Raw genomic sequence first — 18,567 nt, 5'->3', positions numbered from 1 at the left:
AACATTTATCATAATGTGTGCAATTGATAAGTATGATTGCAACGTTATTGTTCGACTGCATTAAGAAATTTTCTTTGAGACATGTATCAAATTAAAAATATGGTCGAATATTGACTTTCTAATCATGGCGTAAACCACACTAGAAAAAATTACATTGACCCTCTGTTAGAATTACACGCTATCTTAGCATATATGTGAAGGGCATGATTTGCCTCATCTGAATTCTACATAACACGTTATTTGTTTTTGCGTGTAATTTGGATAGTAACCCTCTTTTACACCAAAAAATACTCCTTATGAACCAAATCTATATGAAACTCTATATAAATTAATATATATATAAAAAAACTGTTACTCAATATCAAAAAAAAATGTAAATCACAAATTACCATAAATATTCAGATTTTATTCCCATTTCCCACCACACTTTTAGCATTTTGCTCTTAGCAAATTACATTACAACAAATTCAATTAACTCACAATTCACCAAGTCCACAATTGTATCATCATCAATTCATCATCATCACTTCTCTCTTTTTCTCTCAAAATCCTCCCTAAATGCTTACATCCACAGTCCACAGTATTTTTAGTAATGTACAGAATACAGCTATAAACATTCTATAAATAGAATTAAAAGCCGTTTCATACGGTTATTTGTTTTTCTCCATTTTTATTACTTCCTCTTTTTTCAAAAAAATCACCCTCTTCACTACTCACTTCTCAAACCTCACCTCAGCTCCTCTTGAAATCCCTTTGACACTCTCTTTCTCTCTCCTCTCAATTCCACTTTTACTCCAAAATTTGTCGCAAATTTCCACTAATATTGTTCGATCAGGTAATTTTTCTCTTCTTTTAATCTTTCTTCTCCTTGTTTTTCCGTTTCATTTCATCAATTTTTAGCTTAGATTGTGATTAGATTTTTCCAGGAAATAAGTGGAGAAATGCGGAAAAAGTTTAAATGTTTTTCAAGAAATTAATTTCAGTTTCATTTTGAGATGATATTAATTTCGAGAGTTTCAATATTTTTGGCTTTTTTGAATCTGTTCTTATTGTTATGAGGCTAAAGAGGGGAGAATTAAAGCATCAATCAATGTTTTTGACAGAAAATCGGTTGTTATTTTGGTGAAATCCCTAAAGAATTATACCCTAATCTTAGTTTATTAATTAGGGTTGTTATATTGTTGTCTGTTAGCGAATTTTTAACTTGTTATTTTGCGGTTTTTATTCTGCATTTTTGTATTTTCTGAGCTGTGTTGTAAATTAGTTGGGAATTATGATGATGCTTAACAAAATGTCGCTTAGTTGTGGGTTTAACTTTTGAGTTCATTGCTGCCTTATCTTTGAACCAAGATATTTATTTTTATTTTTTGGAATAAAGATGCAAAGAAGCGAAAAAGAATCAAGTAATGTAAATGCTTCTTGAGGAAGCAAGATAGGAATAGTAAGGTGAATTTATTTTATGCTTTTAATGGAATATGCTAAGGTAGTATCTCTTTTTACTATTTCAGATGATGGACATATTAGAGATTGAACATTATAGCATTATCTCTAAACTCACCTATAATTTAGGAAACACATAAGGTAGAATAAGAGCTTGTATGTTATCGAAATTAGTTCATGTCAGTAGAAATGGTAATCATTAGGGAAATGCAGTAGAAAGGGGAAAGAACTTATGATGGGAGGTGCCACTCCGATATGTTGTTTTCTTAGGTATCTATAGCGATCGATATTTGAGCTGTGAGGATTTGGCGTATAGTTGTGTATGTTCACACTCTATATTTCTTGTTTGCTATTGGTGGCTGCACTGAGGCACAATTTGCATTGCCTCCTCTGTCTCGATATTTATTGTAGGACATGGGCTCCTGTATCAGCTAGTTTTTTCTTGGTCAACCATTTCTATGTACCTATTTCTGGTTGTGTTAAAAGTTAAAACTATCATGAAGTTTGCATTGAAAGTTCATAAAATTTTTTAATATATCTGGTTAATCTCTCGGGATTTTCTTGTTTCAAGCACACAAGCAGATGTTGCTTGTGTAATTGAACTATTTTCTGACTGGAACTGAAAGAATTATGAAGTTGGTGCAAAGAACTCTACAGAATTTTTTCAAAGTAAAAGGATCACCTCGGGTGATGTTCTAGCAACAATTTTGTATTTGTGTTTTTTTTTGAGGGAATGTATTTGTGTTTTCTTGCTTCTAGGTAAAAAGGACATTAGTTGCATAATAGATTAATGCATTATTAGGTCTGCAACTAGAATTAAGCTAGCTGAAATGCTCCTTTGGTAATTTAGAACCTATTGATAGGCAGAAATAAGTGGTGGTAATGATAATGTGTAAGAGAAATTTCTTGTTATTTCTCCACCTATTACTTATTAGTATGTGCTTCTTTTTCATAGACTTTCATTAATACTCAATGCAAACCCTACAATGTTAATGATTGGTAAAGTTGCATCCCCATGGACATTGGCATGTGATTTTCTAGGCAAAAGTACATACAAGGTCATTACAATTACAACCATTTATTGACGCCTATCAGATAGGAGCTAGTTCTTTCTTTTACCACACCATTCTTCGATGTGTATGACAAAAAATAGTTTAATTTTTTATGCTTTGACTTGTTACGTTCAATTGTTTTGGTGGCATAGACTAAATATTATTGAAATCAAGGCAAAACTTAGTTTGCTCTTTCTAAGAACTCACCTTCCTCTGATGCAGCTGGAAAGTTTTTCATTGCTTGGATATTGGAATCTCGTTCTATGATTAAGAATGATTACCTATTTGGTGAGTTGTATCCATTGTTTTACTTGAACATTACTGCTGGTTGGCCTCAGGTTTACAATTTGATGCCTTCCTTTGAAACATATGGGAGAAAGGAAAGAGGAGGATTTGTATTGTAACTTCTCAAGAAAGGATCTCCAAGGCTTGTGCAAGAAAATGGTCTACCTGCTAAAAAGTCAAACTCTGAAATGGCAACATCCTTGATTTTATATCTCGAGGTATTTTGTTGATGTTACTATCATCTGTTAGCTATGAGGAAGAAGCCAGTATACATTCTGGAAGAGAGCTGTCCCATAGTCAAATTTTCCATTTTGGCTCTAGGCTTCAGATTCTTTCAATTTTCATCTCTTTAATTGATCTGTTGCCATGGTGCCTGTTCATTTCGGCTGGTTCTGTGAATTATATATGCCACCATATCATTCAGTTTAACTGGACTTCTGTGAAATTGCAGCACCGGTTTTTATGACCTCCTTACCTTGGGTGTTCTTGTGGATTTTTCCTATGATTGCAATGGTGTATTTTTATGTTATTTTGTGACATGATAGAGTTGAGTGGATCTCTTAGTTTCGTGAGTCGTAGCCAGATTCCATTAGTTGTGTATGCCTGGTGTGAAGTCCCGTGTAACATAATTCATTAATTCCTAATCTCCCCGCGAATTGCGATCCGAAAAAAGCGAATTATGGTCGGTGTTCGTCTTTTTACCATTTTGGGCGAACTACTAACTGAAAAAGCGAATTATGTTACACTCACTGTGAACTGAAGCGAATATGAGGCTAATATGTTGGATTTAAGAGAACTGATAGAGCTAGTTACCTTTTACCTTTGTTGTATCCTTGGGAACATATATTTTGCATCCTACTTAGGTTAATATTGATTTTTGAGGAAGTGGTAGTCATAAACATAGTAAATATGACTGTAAATAGAGGTTATTGTAGCCCTCTGATAGTATTTTTGAAGATGAAGTGGGGTTTGGAAAAAAAAAAAAATTTACTGTGAGTGAATAAATTCTTAATTGAAGACATTGAATGGACTAATATTCCTTGAAGTTTCCTTGTAAAATAATTGAAAATTATAAGATCTTTCTTTGATTTACTGTAAAGCAAAACTTAGTCTGAAAAATCCATTATTTTACTAGGTTACCAATGAGGATCCTGAATTTGGTTTATTATAACAATATCAAAAGTTTTGCCGTGTTTCTCAAAAATAAGGTCCCACCTCAATGGAGCCAACTCTTTGTTCATTTTCTTTCTTTATAATGTCAAATCGTGTTTTAAATAAGGTGAAAAACTTAAAGATATACTCCCACCGTTCCATTATTTGCCATAGTTTCCTTTTTCGGTTGTGCAAATGGACTTGCTACTATCCTTTTTTGCAGTTATTCTCTTTACTTCTTCTCTACAGTAGGGCCCTACACCTACCTATCCACTTTTCTCTCTCTACTTTTTCATGTTTTGAACTTTTTGCGAAAATAGTTTCTAGCTAGCATGATTTTTTAAGACAGATGTGGATGGTTAGATCGCGGGCCTTGTATGTGGAGGAGGGGAGGAATTTGATTTCTTATACTTTCTCAATTTTTTATTGTAAATAAAATAATATTACAGTATTACTCCCTCCGTCCCTAAATAGAGTGCCGCCCATTTTTTTTGGGCACAAGTATTAAGAAGAAATCATGTGTAGGATCTTAGTTGTATCAAATCATAATTAAATATAGAAGTTGGTACACTTTTATGAATTGTATATTAAGGAGAGAGAATGTGGGCCATATGGGGAACTGAGTGATATTATAAAAATTGAAAGCAAAATAATATTTTAATTGGTTGACCCATATCAAATAAGGAAATGAGAAATCTATTTGGGACATACATAAATGGAAAAACGGGCACTCTATTTAGGAAAGGAGGGAGTATATTGTAATTTTGAATATGGAGAGTTGACACCTTTATGGTTCAAGCCATTTTCATTAACCACCCGAGCTATGAACTATCCTTAACTAACACAACATAGGGATTTTTTCAGCCACAAACTTGTAATATGTATACTATATAAGGCATTTTTCCCATTATGAATTATTCCAACTCTATTGTATGATCTTTCTTACAGTTTTCAGGTTTTGAGCAAGTACAAAGAAGAATTGTTACTTTTTCATTCATTTCACATAGTTGTAGCTCTACATACCAAGGAAAGGAGGAGAGAGTGTGAAAGTAGGTCCTCAGTTTATTATATAGGAGAGAGATTTTTATTTTGACAGAGTGTGGAATTAAGTGAGTCCAACAAGTAGGAATATTACTTACCAAATAAGGAATTAAGCATAAGAGGGAAAAATTTTATGGAACTGACTAAAACGGGTAGAGGGAAGAACTTAAAGGAATAGCGGGAGTAATTGCTAGTTTCCGTATTCTGAATGATGTAGGGCCACAATTATGATTTTGAATAATATAAGCACTATATTCCTGATCTAGATTCATAAAAGTTCGTAAACCTATAGATTATAAGTAACCAATCCTATGTAGTTTCTTGTTTCCTGAGGAGGGACACTAAATGTCCGGTGAAAAGAAACACACTGGCTTTTGGAAGTTAATCCAGCTTGTGTGGACCTGGTTCATAGTAAAATTAGTGTGCACTAGAGAACAGACTACTATAATACATATAAACCTAGTGTATCACAAACATTTATACTATATAAGAGAGAAATACACTATATCACAAATAAATACACTATAACACAAAGAAACACTTATAAATAAACAATATACCTCTTGCAAAAAAAAAAACACTATAGCACTGAGAAATACACTATACCACATACAGATAAACTATATCGAAACTAACAATATTATCCTAATCTTTTATAACAGGTTCAATTGTATAATCAACTATATTACACATAAATATATTGTATCACAAACAAATATACACTATATCAAAAAGAAATACACTACATCACAAACACACTATAGCACAAAGAAACATTGTCACAAATAAACATATTATAACACAGAGAAACACATTTTACCACTGACAAATGCACTATATTGAAGCTGACAATATAATCCTAATCTTCTATAACAGGTTCAATTGTACAATCAACTATATCACAAAAACTGCAAAACAGTAAGAACTTGAAGAGAGAAAAAATGAAGCAGTTATGAGAGAGAAAATGAAAAGGCAAGGAAATCTGAGGAGAGTGAAAGACAAAATAGTAGAAGTTGTAATCATTACAACCTACATAACATTTGTTGGGAATTAGTGTGCACCGGGTTCATACGAGATATATTCTTTGGAAGTTGTGTGGAAATGTAGAAAGTTAAATTGCAAAGCTTTTATTGATCTCATTTGATGATTGCCTTTGTTTGGCGAAAGTAATAGCCTCGTATCAATATGCTCCACTCTGATACTTTTTTCTCTGTTTTGCTGCTAAGATCCATCTCTCTGCTTCATACACTCTTTTCTAGTGTGGCGTCTCTTTTCTCTATCACCTTTTGCATAGAATTGAGGGCAAAGCTTTTTAATATTTGTAGCATAATGGTATAAATTGCTAGCTTCTCAAAAGTGATCCAAGTCGATAATGCTAATTGATATAATGATGCTTTCTTGGGAATTGGATTGAAGGCTACTTTGTCCATAATGAAGAAGGAGAATTCTTAAATTTAGCCTTTCTAACAAACAGTTAGAGTTGTCTTCGATTTATACGTGTATGATGATCAATGTGAGTGATACATACGAGGGTTATATATGATGTTCCCTTGTTTATCCAATTGCAAATTTTAACCAACCTTTTGGGACAGAAATAGTATATAAAAACAATCCGGCTCACAAGGTGGAAGTGGGAATGACCTCCACTAAAGGTAAGATGCAAGAGGCAAGATCTAGATGGGTTGATCACTTTAGTTGCCAAACATATATAAGCCTAAGCTAAACTAAGAAACAAATAATAACATAGCCTAATTACTGGAGGTAATCAAGGATTACAAATCCTTGATATATTTACACAAAGAATATTCTACATATATTTTAACACTAAGAACTAAGAGTGATATGGGTTTTAGCTATGTTCCCCAATAGAACTGTTGTTCTCCAGGGGAGTTGTAGTGGACACTAGAGACTAGAGAGGGTCTCCTACGCCATTTTGTGCTTTCTTATATCCATGAAACCTGTCACCGGGAGGTGCAAGTGCAAGCATGTGACTTCCATATGCTGTTACCTTACCTTCTCTATCTCTTTCTTTTCCATTTTCTTTGTTGTTATTGTTTTTATGTTATTCATTTCACTATCTTTTGTTTTGATTTACTTTTTGACTTATTCATGCATTGAAAGGGTTATTTTACTTTTTTTTATTCATGCCCTTGTCAGGCTACCATATGTATCTTGAGTCTATAATATTTTGGTTGGAAAATTCATCTACAGTGGGAATAGAAATTAACCTTTATATGAACAGTAGCAACAATATGGGATGTCCAGAAAAGCAAAAGAGATTAATTTTTTTGGATGGAGTCTCATGAAAAGAGTAATTGATCTGACACTATTTTGGTTGGAAAAATCATCTATTCTGAGAATATATATGAACAGTTGCAATGAAGGACACAATTACTGTAGTTGGATGAGAGCATTGTGCAAACTTCTTGTGACAGTACGATAAATTGTTGGCCAACTTTTTCGATTAAGGAGATGAATTCTCTGATGAATAGTCGTCCAGGTGAGTTTCAGTTAGAAAAAAGATCAAAATGATACCTAGTGAAGTGCACTCGAGAGATTGAATCTTTGTAGCAGGGAACCGCATAGTTAGTATTTTGAGCTGATATGTACTTCCTCCGTTCTAGAATAATCATGACATTAGGCTTTACACAAAGTTTTAGCTAGGCTTGCTTTTGGGCCATTTATATTGTTATTTCATTGTGAAAGTAGATCTTATAGGAGTCGAGGATATATTTAGTATTATTGTTTCGAAATGAAGCGGGAATTACTAAGTCGGCCATTTATTGTGTAATCATTAAAAAAGTAGATTGGAAAAGAGATAGTGCGGACCACCAAAGGAGAGAGATGTCTTGCATTTATTCAGGGACACCTGAATATCACAAGTGTTGCAAATTACTATTTCCTAGGCTGTAAATGGCTGTTATGTAAAGGCTGACTAGAACTAATTTTGCTGAAACAACTGAAATGAATATAACGAGAATGTTGCATGATTACAACGACTGTGACCACAATAAGTTTTCTGAGTGAACCTTTTATTCTTAATATCCCTTTGTTTTCAGATTTTTCTTTTGTTTGGTTTATCTTTCTCATTTGTAATCATTAATTGGATGTATGCAGCTGATTTTGGATCTCGAAGAAGTCTATTGTGAAGAATGATGTTCATAACTTCATACATTTAAAATCACTACTCCCTCCGCCCACAAATATATGTCTGGTTAGCTTAAATGGACATTTCAACTGACCCAACCTATGTGATGTGGGGGCCCTCCACTAGTTCTCTCTCCTTTTTACTCAATTTTCTTATTCTTATTTTTTCACTATGTACCAAAAAGGCATACACTTCCCTACTATTTACTCTTAATATTCATGCCCAAGCCTAACAAGGCACTTCTTTGTGGATGGAGGAGTATTGATTTTTATGTTAAACATGTACAATGTCAACCTAAGTACACATGCATCTGGAGGTTCTACTTTATAGCTTGAAGATTGATAATTCCTTTTTATCTAAATGCAGAAGAAGAACCTGAACTCCAGAGCAAAACGCGTGGGGACTAGAAGTGATCTCTTTGCTTCAGGAGCGACAGAATTGCAGACTGTAGTGAGGATGAAATCAACTGATGACCAAATAAAAGGTCTTTAGTTATCTTCCAATGCCCTTTCCTACAAAAGACATATGTCCTTATTTTCAGAGTTTGTCATACGCAAAGACCACCAATTTATCCAAAACTAAAATTATTTGGTTATGATACTGCTCCATTGTGCATCCTGTTTTATCACTGATTAGCTCTACGAAATCTTTAACTAAGTTAAGAATTTCAAGAAAGAGGTTACATTGTTGGCATTGAATTTATTATCCATTTCCTATGATTCTAATTTCTACCTCTATCCTCTTTTAGTTAAGAACAAAATAGTTTGTCTAGATCGTCAGGTATAACTTTGTTTTCTAGTTATCTTATATTCTTAATTTATTTGTCTTCCTTTTTCTCCAGATCGTGGACGCATGGGATCCCATGCTGGGTCTGGCATCAACCAACGCCATAATCACCGAGATTCACGACAAAATGATTTGCTAAACTGCAAGGGTTCCGCTTCTTTTAATAAGGTCCATCTTTTATTGGCTAGGCTATCTTGGATAATGTTTGTTCTTGGACATCAATGAAGTTTAATCGTGCGACGTTTATATGGGGCTAAGGGAGTATGTTCTTAGCAAGCAAGATCGCAATGCATAAGGAATTGCAACTGGGTGCTAACATATACTTGTATATTCATCATTAAAAACACTTCATAGTTCCTTCATTCCTTTACTTCATCTGTTTCTAAATATATGCAACGCTTTCTTAAATTGGGACTGTCACGATATTTACTTCATTTATTCTGGGTCCCTTCTTTCTTCCTCTTCGTCTATTATATATGTGCTATATCCCTATGTAGCATATAAAAAAGATGGAGAAAGGGGAACCGGTGTGTAGTACATCTAAAAGTTGAAACATTACGTTATCTTGGATATCTTATGTTTTTCATCGAAAAAGGGATGTGAAATTTGTTAAATGTTATACATGTAGTTACGGACTTAAGTTCCCTTACTTCTTGTTTGTTTGGTCAACTCAATGATTCCTTCTACCCTACCCTTACCTCCAAGCTCCTCATCATCCATGCCTCCATGCCCCACCCTGGCTCAAGGTTTCACTTACCTTTTGTTGAAGCACCATTACCTCTTTGACCAACCCACCACTGCTTGACCCAACCACCAATATTGACCACTGTTGCCCCCTCCACCATGACCACCCCCAGACCATCTGTCAACCACCCCCTGGAATCCTCCACCACACTCGAGAACCTAACCAAAGGCCAACCTAGCCACTGCCCCCCAAAGGGCAGCCCAGCCTGCCCCCCACACCCACCCCCAAACCCGTGAATCACCCAACCACCCCTGAAAGTCAACCATGACCCACTGAGAAACCACCCCACCCCGTAAAACTCACACCACCCACCACGAAAAGTCGAGAACCCACCCCACCAAACGCCAGCTAGCCACCGCCACCCAAAGGCAGCGCAACCACCTACAAACACCACTATATCACAAGATCTACAAAAGTGAGAAGGACCTACAAACACCACCACATCACTAGATCTACAAAAGTGAGAAGGACCTACAAAACACCACCATATCACTAGATCTACAGAAGTGAGAAGGAGAGAGAGAGAGAGAGAAGAAGAAGAAGAAGAAGAAGTGTCGGCGGCATAAGAGGGGAAGAGGAGCAGGGACGGCGGCATCAAAAGAGGGGATGGCGTGGAAGAGGGGAAGGCCGCGGCAGCAAGGTGGTTTAGTTTGGAAGAGAAAGTGTGGTGATGGTGGTGGTGGAAGAGGGGTGGTGATATTATGGGGTTTCTCTTAGATATTTTGAAACAAACAACCCCAGTAAATCCAAGAGTTTGACTTTCAATTCTCCTTTTTTCCCTTTTTTTTAAACCCTTTCCCCTTTGTGAATCAAACACCCCTTAAAATTTTCATTGCTCTGGGTTCTGCTTCACATTAAGAGAGATGCTCATATATTTTGCTGTGCTTTGCAGGCATCTGAAGATGTGGACATTATAACTCAACTCCACAGAGAAAGTAATAGTGGTGCAGGTATTCTAGAGAATACCTTCTCCTCTGTTGTTAGTTCTCCTTTAGTAACTCCTTCCCCTACATTTACTTTTGATGTCTGTTGTGAGGATGGGATTCAACTCTATGTTGATCTGAATTCAAGCCCATCAGACTGGATTGAGAGTTTAAAAGCTGGAGTTCATATAAGTCATGATGTGCACAAGCCAAATTCGCAAAGTTTTCATCAAGACATAGGCCTTTTATGTTGCTCTAAGAAAAAAAATGGTTCTTTTACTATGGATCCATCTAAGGAAACAGAGACTGGCCAACTTGAACTTGAGTATTACCCAACCACGATGTTGACTGATAATCAGGCTCAAATGGATAAACCTGATGGAGGAGAAGGATCTTTGTCTTCACCTGAACTGAAATCCTTAGGCAATGATGTTCATGACTTGGAAAATTTAAGAGAAGACCAAACAAATTTATTGTCCAGACTTGAATCTGGTATTGAGGGGCAACTTCCTGGATCAAAATCTAGCGGAAGAGAGGAAACAATGGTTGCTGTTGCAGATGTGAATGCAGCTGTCGAGATTAGAGCGTATGATAATTCTGCAGGGAATTTCTTGCCATCTGAACATAAATGTTCAGCGATGCCAGCACAACAGAATGATAGTGCTGGCAATGAAATCTGTATAATGCCATCAACGCGGCAAAATTATGGCTCTGTGGATCCTGTTCTTAAATGCAGTGATTCATCAACAACTGTATACACGGAGATGCAAGCATCTACTGGTAAATGTGTGGACATGGCTGAGAAGGTAAAGAATTCTGAAGTCGTGCAGCATGGATTAGTTGAATCTGCTCCCAGCATGGATGAGCTTCAGATGAGATCTGCTCAAGCATTTGATCAGAACAAATGTCCGTCTTCTGTGTTCAACAGTCTTTCACCAGGTGTTGCTGATAATAGGTGTCAAGTGGACACTGAGCAAAGCAGAGCACCCTTGTCTGATGGTCAAGTAAGAGAGGCTAAAAAATATTCAGCAGGTAGTCCTCAATAAGCAGATTATATTTTTCTCCTTGTCGCAGATATGAGTCCAGGATATCATTGATCTCACTAATAATATTGAAACAGAAAATGCTGGATTTCTTAGCGCACAGGAGGCTGGAAATGAAACTGATGAGCTGATGGAAGAAGATGCAGCACTATATACTTGCTGCAGTAATAGGTCCGTTGATTTGGTTGTTCCTAAGCAAAATGGGGCAGATTATTGTATTTCAAGTAAAACAAATGATCTCAAAGAGGACGATAGCATAAGCCTGTCAACAGCGAATGTGGGAAATCTGGTATATTTCAATCTGCTTTAGCACTTTTCCCTTCTGTCTCTCTCTTTCTCTTTCTGAAGAAGGAAAGGAAAACCTAGATTAACCATAAGAATATTTCCAAGTTCCAACCGACCTCATCCTTACAGATGATTGAAGCAAACTGAAGATAATCAATATAAAACCAATAATGACTAGTAGGGCAGCTATGCCTGAAGTTTGCCGGAAAATCAGCTGCCTTGTGGCCTCCCTGAACTAATGGGAACTGCAAAAATTCCCTAGAAGTGATAAGTCCATAACTTAGTCCTCAATGTTCTTCTATTATCTCTTATAACAAACTTACATCATGAGTTTTCTCCTGTCTTCTCTAAAGTATCTTTCGTTGGCTGGTTGATTTGTTAATGATATGATTAGAAGTTGAGTTGGAAGAACTGAAATATATAATGTAAGTCTTAAATGTTTAATTCAAATAAAGTCGGTATTTGTTTTAATGCAAGACCTCCCTATCGTTCTAAAATCTTAGTTCACTTATGTTTAAAGATAAACTCTTGAATAATATCTGATGCTAGCAAACCATTATAATCTTCTGATTTGCCATGGCACCATTTTTGAGTTGTAACCTGGTCTACTAATTTGCTTTTACCTATCTATGTCCTCGACTCTAGTAATAGTGCACAAGGTCTTTTGGCATGATCCTGTCGCTTTATAGGTGATTCTTAAAATAATAGGGGTTCTTAAAATATCTTTGGCTTTTTAGCTACGTTGGTGCTCTTTGTTTCCACTATAATAAACCCACGTTAGTTTTCATCAAAACCAAGGAAATGGGGGTAAAGTTTGTGAGGAAAATGTAAAAGGTGGGGAAATGAGGAGAAACAATTATAAAGTAAGGAGACATGATTATTGAAGTGAGAAGTTGTGGTGGCCTCATGTCTCAAAGTAGAGAAAGTGAAGTGCGTGATATTTGTGAAACATACCAAAAAAGAGAGTGAGTAAATTTTTGTGAAAAGGAGGGAGTATATCACAAACATTTTCCTGACGAGGACCATCATGATACTCATATGGGTCAGTACTTAGTACATTTTTATTTCCTCCTGGCTTCAATTCCCCGACTCACTGTATTAGCTTCTAAGCGACACCTTCATTGCAGGGAAAGAGCAACATCAAAAATGGAAGTGAAGAATCAGAGTAAGTTCAGCAAAAAGAAGGTTCTTATGCTATTTTAGTTTATTGTTTGCCTAATATGTTCTTCTCTTATCCAGATGCTTGAATATTAAAAACCTAAAAGAGAAGCCCTGGAAAAAACCTGTAGATTCAGAATCTAATGGGGAGCACAAGAGAAAGAGACATCTTAATAGCGTTGATCAGAGTAAGTTCTTTAACACTGAGGCAAAGATTTTAAGGTCTTCAAAGCAGTTTGCTGGAGATCTTCATTCAAAACGTAGAAGATCATCACGGCTTTTTTCTAAGGTTTGTTTTCAACCCGTCTTTCTTTTTTCTGCCTGTAACTCCTATTAGTTTATCTATTTCACTAACCCACCCCCTTTGCACACACAGTATTCACACCAAGAAGCTGACAGCTAAATGCTGCATTTTATTGCTAAGTTAGATTACGTATCAGTTGAATGTCATTTTACTTGTTTAACAGGAGTTGCTATGCCATAAGCTATAAAGTGAGCTGGCTATTCACTATCACTGTCGGCTTCTAGTTTTTTGTTTTAAGATTTTACATCATGAGATAAATTATATATAGAAATCAAAAGTAGTCATACTCATTCTAATAATGACAAACTGAATCTACTTTTTTTTTTCTCCTGATTTCCATATTTCTGTTTTTTAGTTTCCAAAATAATTGAAAACTGGAAAAAAAATGATAACGAACAAGCCTAAGAGGAACCCATGTACTTCTGGAACATGATAATTTGAAGTTCAATATGGTGATGTTATAGATTTCAGATGCTGTCTGAGCATGCAAGTACCATTGTGTATCTAGTGTGCCTTCTGTGTAATCCTGGACAATCACGCATGCTGCCTGTAGCTGAATTCACTCTGTGCTTTACTAGTTGTATAAGTCATTGCAACTCGAAAGTATATTTCACCTAGTGTGAAGCATATTTAAGTCTACAGAAAGTTAAAATGGTATTTAATGTTTCATTTTCAGTCCACCAAAATATTTCTAGTACTACATATAGGAGTATGTTCAACTAGGACATATTGCAAATATAATAAAGTTTTGAAGAGTACTATTGATGTTTGAAGTTTTACCAAACTGTAGCTGATTGGTCACCTTAAAAATTGTTGGTCGACGAAAAAAGGAATGGCATAGTATATGAGGAAAAACCTTTATATTGAAATTATCTTCTATGCGATTAAGTTTGGTCATTTAGTGGTTGAGAGTGTACCATGGCATGTAGAGGGCAAAATGATATGAACTCTCTATATGGTCTACGTTTAATGTATTAACTGATGAGAATAGGGACCAATATGAGGACTGAATGTGTTTTTGTAACAAGAAAGATGTACATTGTCAGCTGTTGCAGATGGGTACTCAAGAGTATTCAGTTTGATTTCCCAAATATTATAACGAATAACATTTGAGAAGATTATCAAATGTGAAGTAGAAGATTTGCGAGTTATAGCGGGTTGATTCTGAAATCGTTCAGCAATGTCAAACATTGATCAGCCTGACTCTTGAGCACAGTTCACGAGTATAGATATGGGAATTGTCATGCTTGATTGTCAGTGCTTTATTTGATGAATTTGCGCATGTCTAAATTTGCCAGTGGGTGTAGGTTTGTGGGTGCATGCATCACTTAAGGTTCATCAAGGACCTCTTCTTATTGAGGGAGGGTTGTTACATGTGAAACCCCCCTCAAACATTGAGGAATGATGCATGTTGTTTTAGTGTAAATCATGCCTTCGAGTCTTCGTAGGATAGGTGCGAGCTTAAATATCTGGATGACCTGTGAATAGTCACATTAGAGCTCAGTGTATAGGCTATGTTCCGTGTGCTGATATGTTTAGTTGTATATGAGTATTCAATGACAGATACATTTATTTTCTGTGACAGTGAGTTGTGGAGGACACAGTTGGAGTTGCTCATAGTACTAGGTGAGAGCTGAGATGCAATTTAAGGTTAGTAGTGAATGTAACCATACCTATAAAGTTAACAAATGCCTGAAAGTCCATTATTACCATATTTTCCTCCTGAAGCCAAGTATATTTCTAAGACTCGTGAACTTTTTGTGCTACCTTATTGTTCAATTCTTGGTTCCTCTATAAATTTATGATTTTAGATGTTGGAGATTGCTGAAGACAAAATGTGTTCATCTATATTATCTGAAATTTGCATCATGCACCTGGGTGTATGCGTACCCCCTCTCGCATTCTCCACCCATGTACACCTGATGGAGGAGAATGTGAGGGTGTGTACCATGCTTTTTAGGTACACCCAGGTGTGTATATTTCCCTCTAAAAACAATTTTTCACCTCTGCAAAATAATATTTCCTGCTACTTGAATGGAAAAAGAAGTCCACCCTCTGTTGTGCATTTAGACCCTACTTCCCTTTCTTATTTGTTTTCTCTCCACCACATCGTCCCTTTTTTTTTTCTTTCAATTTCAACACTTTCTCTTACTATTACTTTTTCCACTTTTTAATCAGTCGATGTCTTCAAATAGCTCATCTTATTTTAATCTCCTTGGCCAAGCCTAGTAGAAAGATTAATTTGTGATGGAGGTGCACATTGCTGCTTTGGTTTGAATGATATATATTTTCTAGTGGTCTTATATTAATGATTTGCAAATGTTCTGGTGTTATGCAGGTTTCCTTTATTTGTTGCAGAGATACACACATACAAAGAAAGAATAATGGTGCCTATATACTACACATTTTTAATTACTTATGATGTAATTTGTTGTCATTATTCTTGTCCTTTCATCCATATGAGGCCATTGTTCTTTTTAATGATTTTGGTCTCTGTTTTAAGGTTTGTATATTAGGTTGTATTATTAAAGATTCTTAATATCATGTCTATTCTACTTATATTTGTTCATTTGGCTTTTGGGGCATATGAGGCATAAATTGATACATAAAGGCCAATCCATCAGAGATTTTATCTTGTGGATCAAAGCTGCTTATTTCATTCGTGTCCAAAATAAAAATGGTGCCTATTTCCAATATGAAAATGGATACGAAAAACACAATTCGCTAGTCAGTCTTGGTAAATTAGGGTCTGTTCTCTCTAGCTTATTTTCAGTTTAATTCAGTTCAACTTTGGACAATACTTTTACTCTCACATAATTACTATTCATTTCAGTTCAGTTCAATTCAGCTCAGTTCAGCTGTTTTAGGCTGAAGAGAACAAGCCCTTAGTCCAAAAGTATAACACTTGTATGTATCAATTTACGCTTTTTATATAGTATTTTTTTTGGGGTTGGGGGGTTGGTTTTGGGGTTGGTGGTGGTGGTGGTTTTGTTTAAGCAAAAAATGTCTCTGTACTTTTATAGAGTTAGGAAGAAAACATGCGAACCAGTTTGTAGGCTGGCAACTCATTAACAGGGCATAGAAGATTGGGGGTGATGATGAAGGTAGCGTTTTAGCTCATCTGACATAAATAGCCGTCCTATCCGAATAAACAAACAACTTAGCCTTTTGGTCCCTTCAATCACGTAGTTCCAAACCGTTAGATTTCCAACTTCTATGTGTTCTAGAAAGTATTCTATCGATGTTTCTTAAAAAATGTGTTTTTAGTGTCGTAAATCGAGATAGTAGTATCTGTAGTGTCTCTGGATAGGTGTTCCATTTTTCTAATAATCCGTCAACTATGTGCTCCTTTGTTCCAGCAACTTTTGCATTTAAAATTGTTAATTTTCGTTTCGTTTTGTTTGATTCAAGAAATACAAGAGATCATTTTTTTTTCGTTGATCATGAAATATTAACTTTGTCACTTTGCATATTACAAACTTTGTGCGGAAATTTTTGACTAATAGATGAAGCAAATTTTTAGTATATGATGTAGGACTAACTTCAATATATATTAATAAATACTTTCTATTTTTCAGAAATACTTAACACGCTTTTCCAAGCACACTTGTCAACGTATAACTTTAAAAATTAATATCTTTAATTTGCCTTGAAACTTGGTTTCAACCTCGATTTCATAAGGAATGCAAGGAGATCATGGTTGTATATTTCAATCATCCATAAATAGCGGATTCATTGGATAAGCAAGGGTTGAGAAGGTGTGATGAATTTTTGGCTTGGTATTAAAACTCCCCTTTAGACGCTTGATATCATTCGTGAATGTATGTAGTTTTGCTTTTGTTATTTCTTCATTATGATGCTGCTCATTCTCTCGCATTGGCATTGTAATGATTTTGGGTTTTCTCCCTATTTAAAACCTACATTACCAAAAAAAATTAGAAATTTACCCCTGACAGCGGCATATATTGTATATGTATATCCCAGATGTGAAAATAAAAAGAAAATCAAGCATGATTCACATCATGTTATTAATGCTCCTATGCAAAGTTTCCAATAACATTGCATTTTTTTTCCCAAAGTTGTGTTCGCACAATTCTATTACGAATTTACGATGGTTTATAAATAAAACCATTTCAAATATTTGAAAATTAATTCAGGCAAAATTTCGAATTATTTTAAATATAACAATGAAGAAATCCATATATTAAACAGGAAAAAAAATTGTTGGAAAATATTAAAAACCCACATATAGAAAGCTCAAAATTTTTTAGCCAAAATATATTAGGGTAGATGATACCTGCTACACTCGAGTTCCATGAAATGAACAATACATCAACTTTTCCTAACCTACTCTATATATTTGAATTACAACTATTCAATTACGTGCTATATATATTTCTTCCTTTTTAGGGAAAATGTGTTACTCTTCCATAACATAAAATTAAGAATAATAAACCTTCTATATTCACTTTTTGCAAGAAAAATTCTTTTATATTTTTTCTAGCAATTTAAAACTTTAGGAAAAAGTTTTATTTCAAGAAATAACCTTAGACCACTTTTAGGCCTTCGCCAAGCTTTTTTAAGACAATGAATGCACAAAAGAGAAAATTTTAATTATATTAATTAATGAAAAATAATGAATGCTTACTATTTTAAGTGGTTCTTCATAGAATTACATCATTGCAATAATGCCTAAAAATTGCTTAAGGTTGTTTTTCGCAAAAGAAATTTGTCTTATGGTTTTAAGTTGTCAAAAAAAAAAATTGCTTCTCACGGAAAAAAAGTGACATATAAAAAAATAATTTATTTGGGGGTATTCATTTAGGATAAACCGACCTGGTCCGGATTTTCGAATCGGATATACGAAAACTAAAAAAAAATGAATTTTTCAAATGGAAAATACATAAAATAAGTTTGGGATCGAATATTTTCAGATGTTATGGATATTTGTGGCTATTTCGAATGGTGATCCGAAAATATCCAAATAAACTTCCCATGTTTAGGATATTTTCGGATATCCGAAATGAAATTTTTCCGATTCGAAAATTCTCAAATATACGACCAGAAAAATCCGAAAACTAAAAAATCGGATTGGATATCCTAAATATCGGTTCGCGCGAATTGGATACTTTTGAACAACACTACCCATTGGATGATTTATAAGCTAAATCATGAGAATAGATGGAGAAGAATATAATAAAGAAT

General features: G+C 35.0%; 1 protein-coding gene across 5 annotated transcripts; it reads left to right on the top strand.

Annotated features, from left to right (window-relative positions):
* The first annotated feature begins 473 nt into the window (after nucleotides 1-473).
* LOC104888801 (hypothetical protein) lies at nucleotides 474-15,931 on the top strand. 5 transcript variants are annotated; one of them, XM_048641109.2, is made up of 10 exons: nucleotides 477-835; nucleotides 2,715-2,780; nucleotides 2,873-2,995; nucleotides 8,485-8,602; nucleotides 8,960-9,072; nucleotides 10,542-11,604; nucleotides 11,693-11,904; nucleotides 13,028-13,065; nucleotides 13,140-13,347; nucleotides 15,701-15,931. In XM_048641109.2, exons 3-10 carry the CDS (start codon nucleotides 2,966-2,968, stop codon nucleotides 15,782-15,784), a joined length of 1,866 nt encoding a protein of 621 aa, XP_048497066.1. In that variant the 5' UTR covers nucleotides 477-835; nucleotides 2,715-2,780; nucleotides 2,873-2,965; the 3' UTR covers nucleotides 15,785-15,931. The 5 variants fall into 5 exon arrangements, with proteins under 5 accessions (XP_048497067.1, XP_048497066.1, XP_010672187.3 ...); XM_010673886.4 differs by adding an exon at nucleotides 14,948-15,012 and having other exon boundaries at nucleotides 481-835; nucleotides 2,715-2,995; XM_048641110.2 differs by lacking the exon at nucleotides 2,873-2,995 and having other exon boundaries at nucleotides 474-835.
* Nucleotides 15,932-18,567: the final 2,636 nt, after the last annotated feature.

This window comes from Beta vulgaris, chromosome 3, assembly GCF_026745355.1.
Source record: "Beta vulgaris subsp. vulgaris cultivar EL10 chromosome 3, EL10.2, whole genome shotgun sequence".
Lineage (NCBI taxonomy): Eukaryota > Viridiplantae > Streptophyta > Magnoliopsida > Caryophyllales > Amaranthaceae > Beta > Beta vulgaris.
This window is presented reverse-complemented; position numbering and strand designations above follow the sequence as displayed.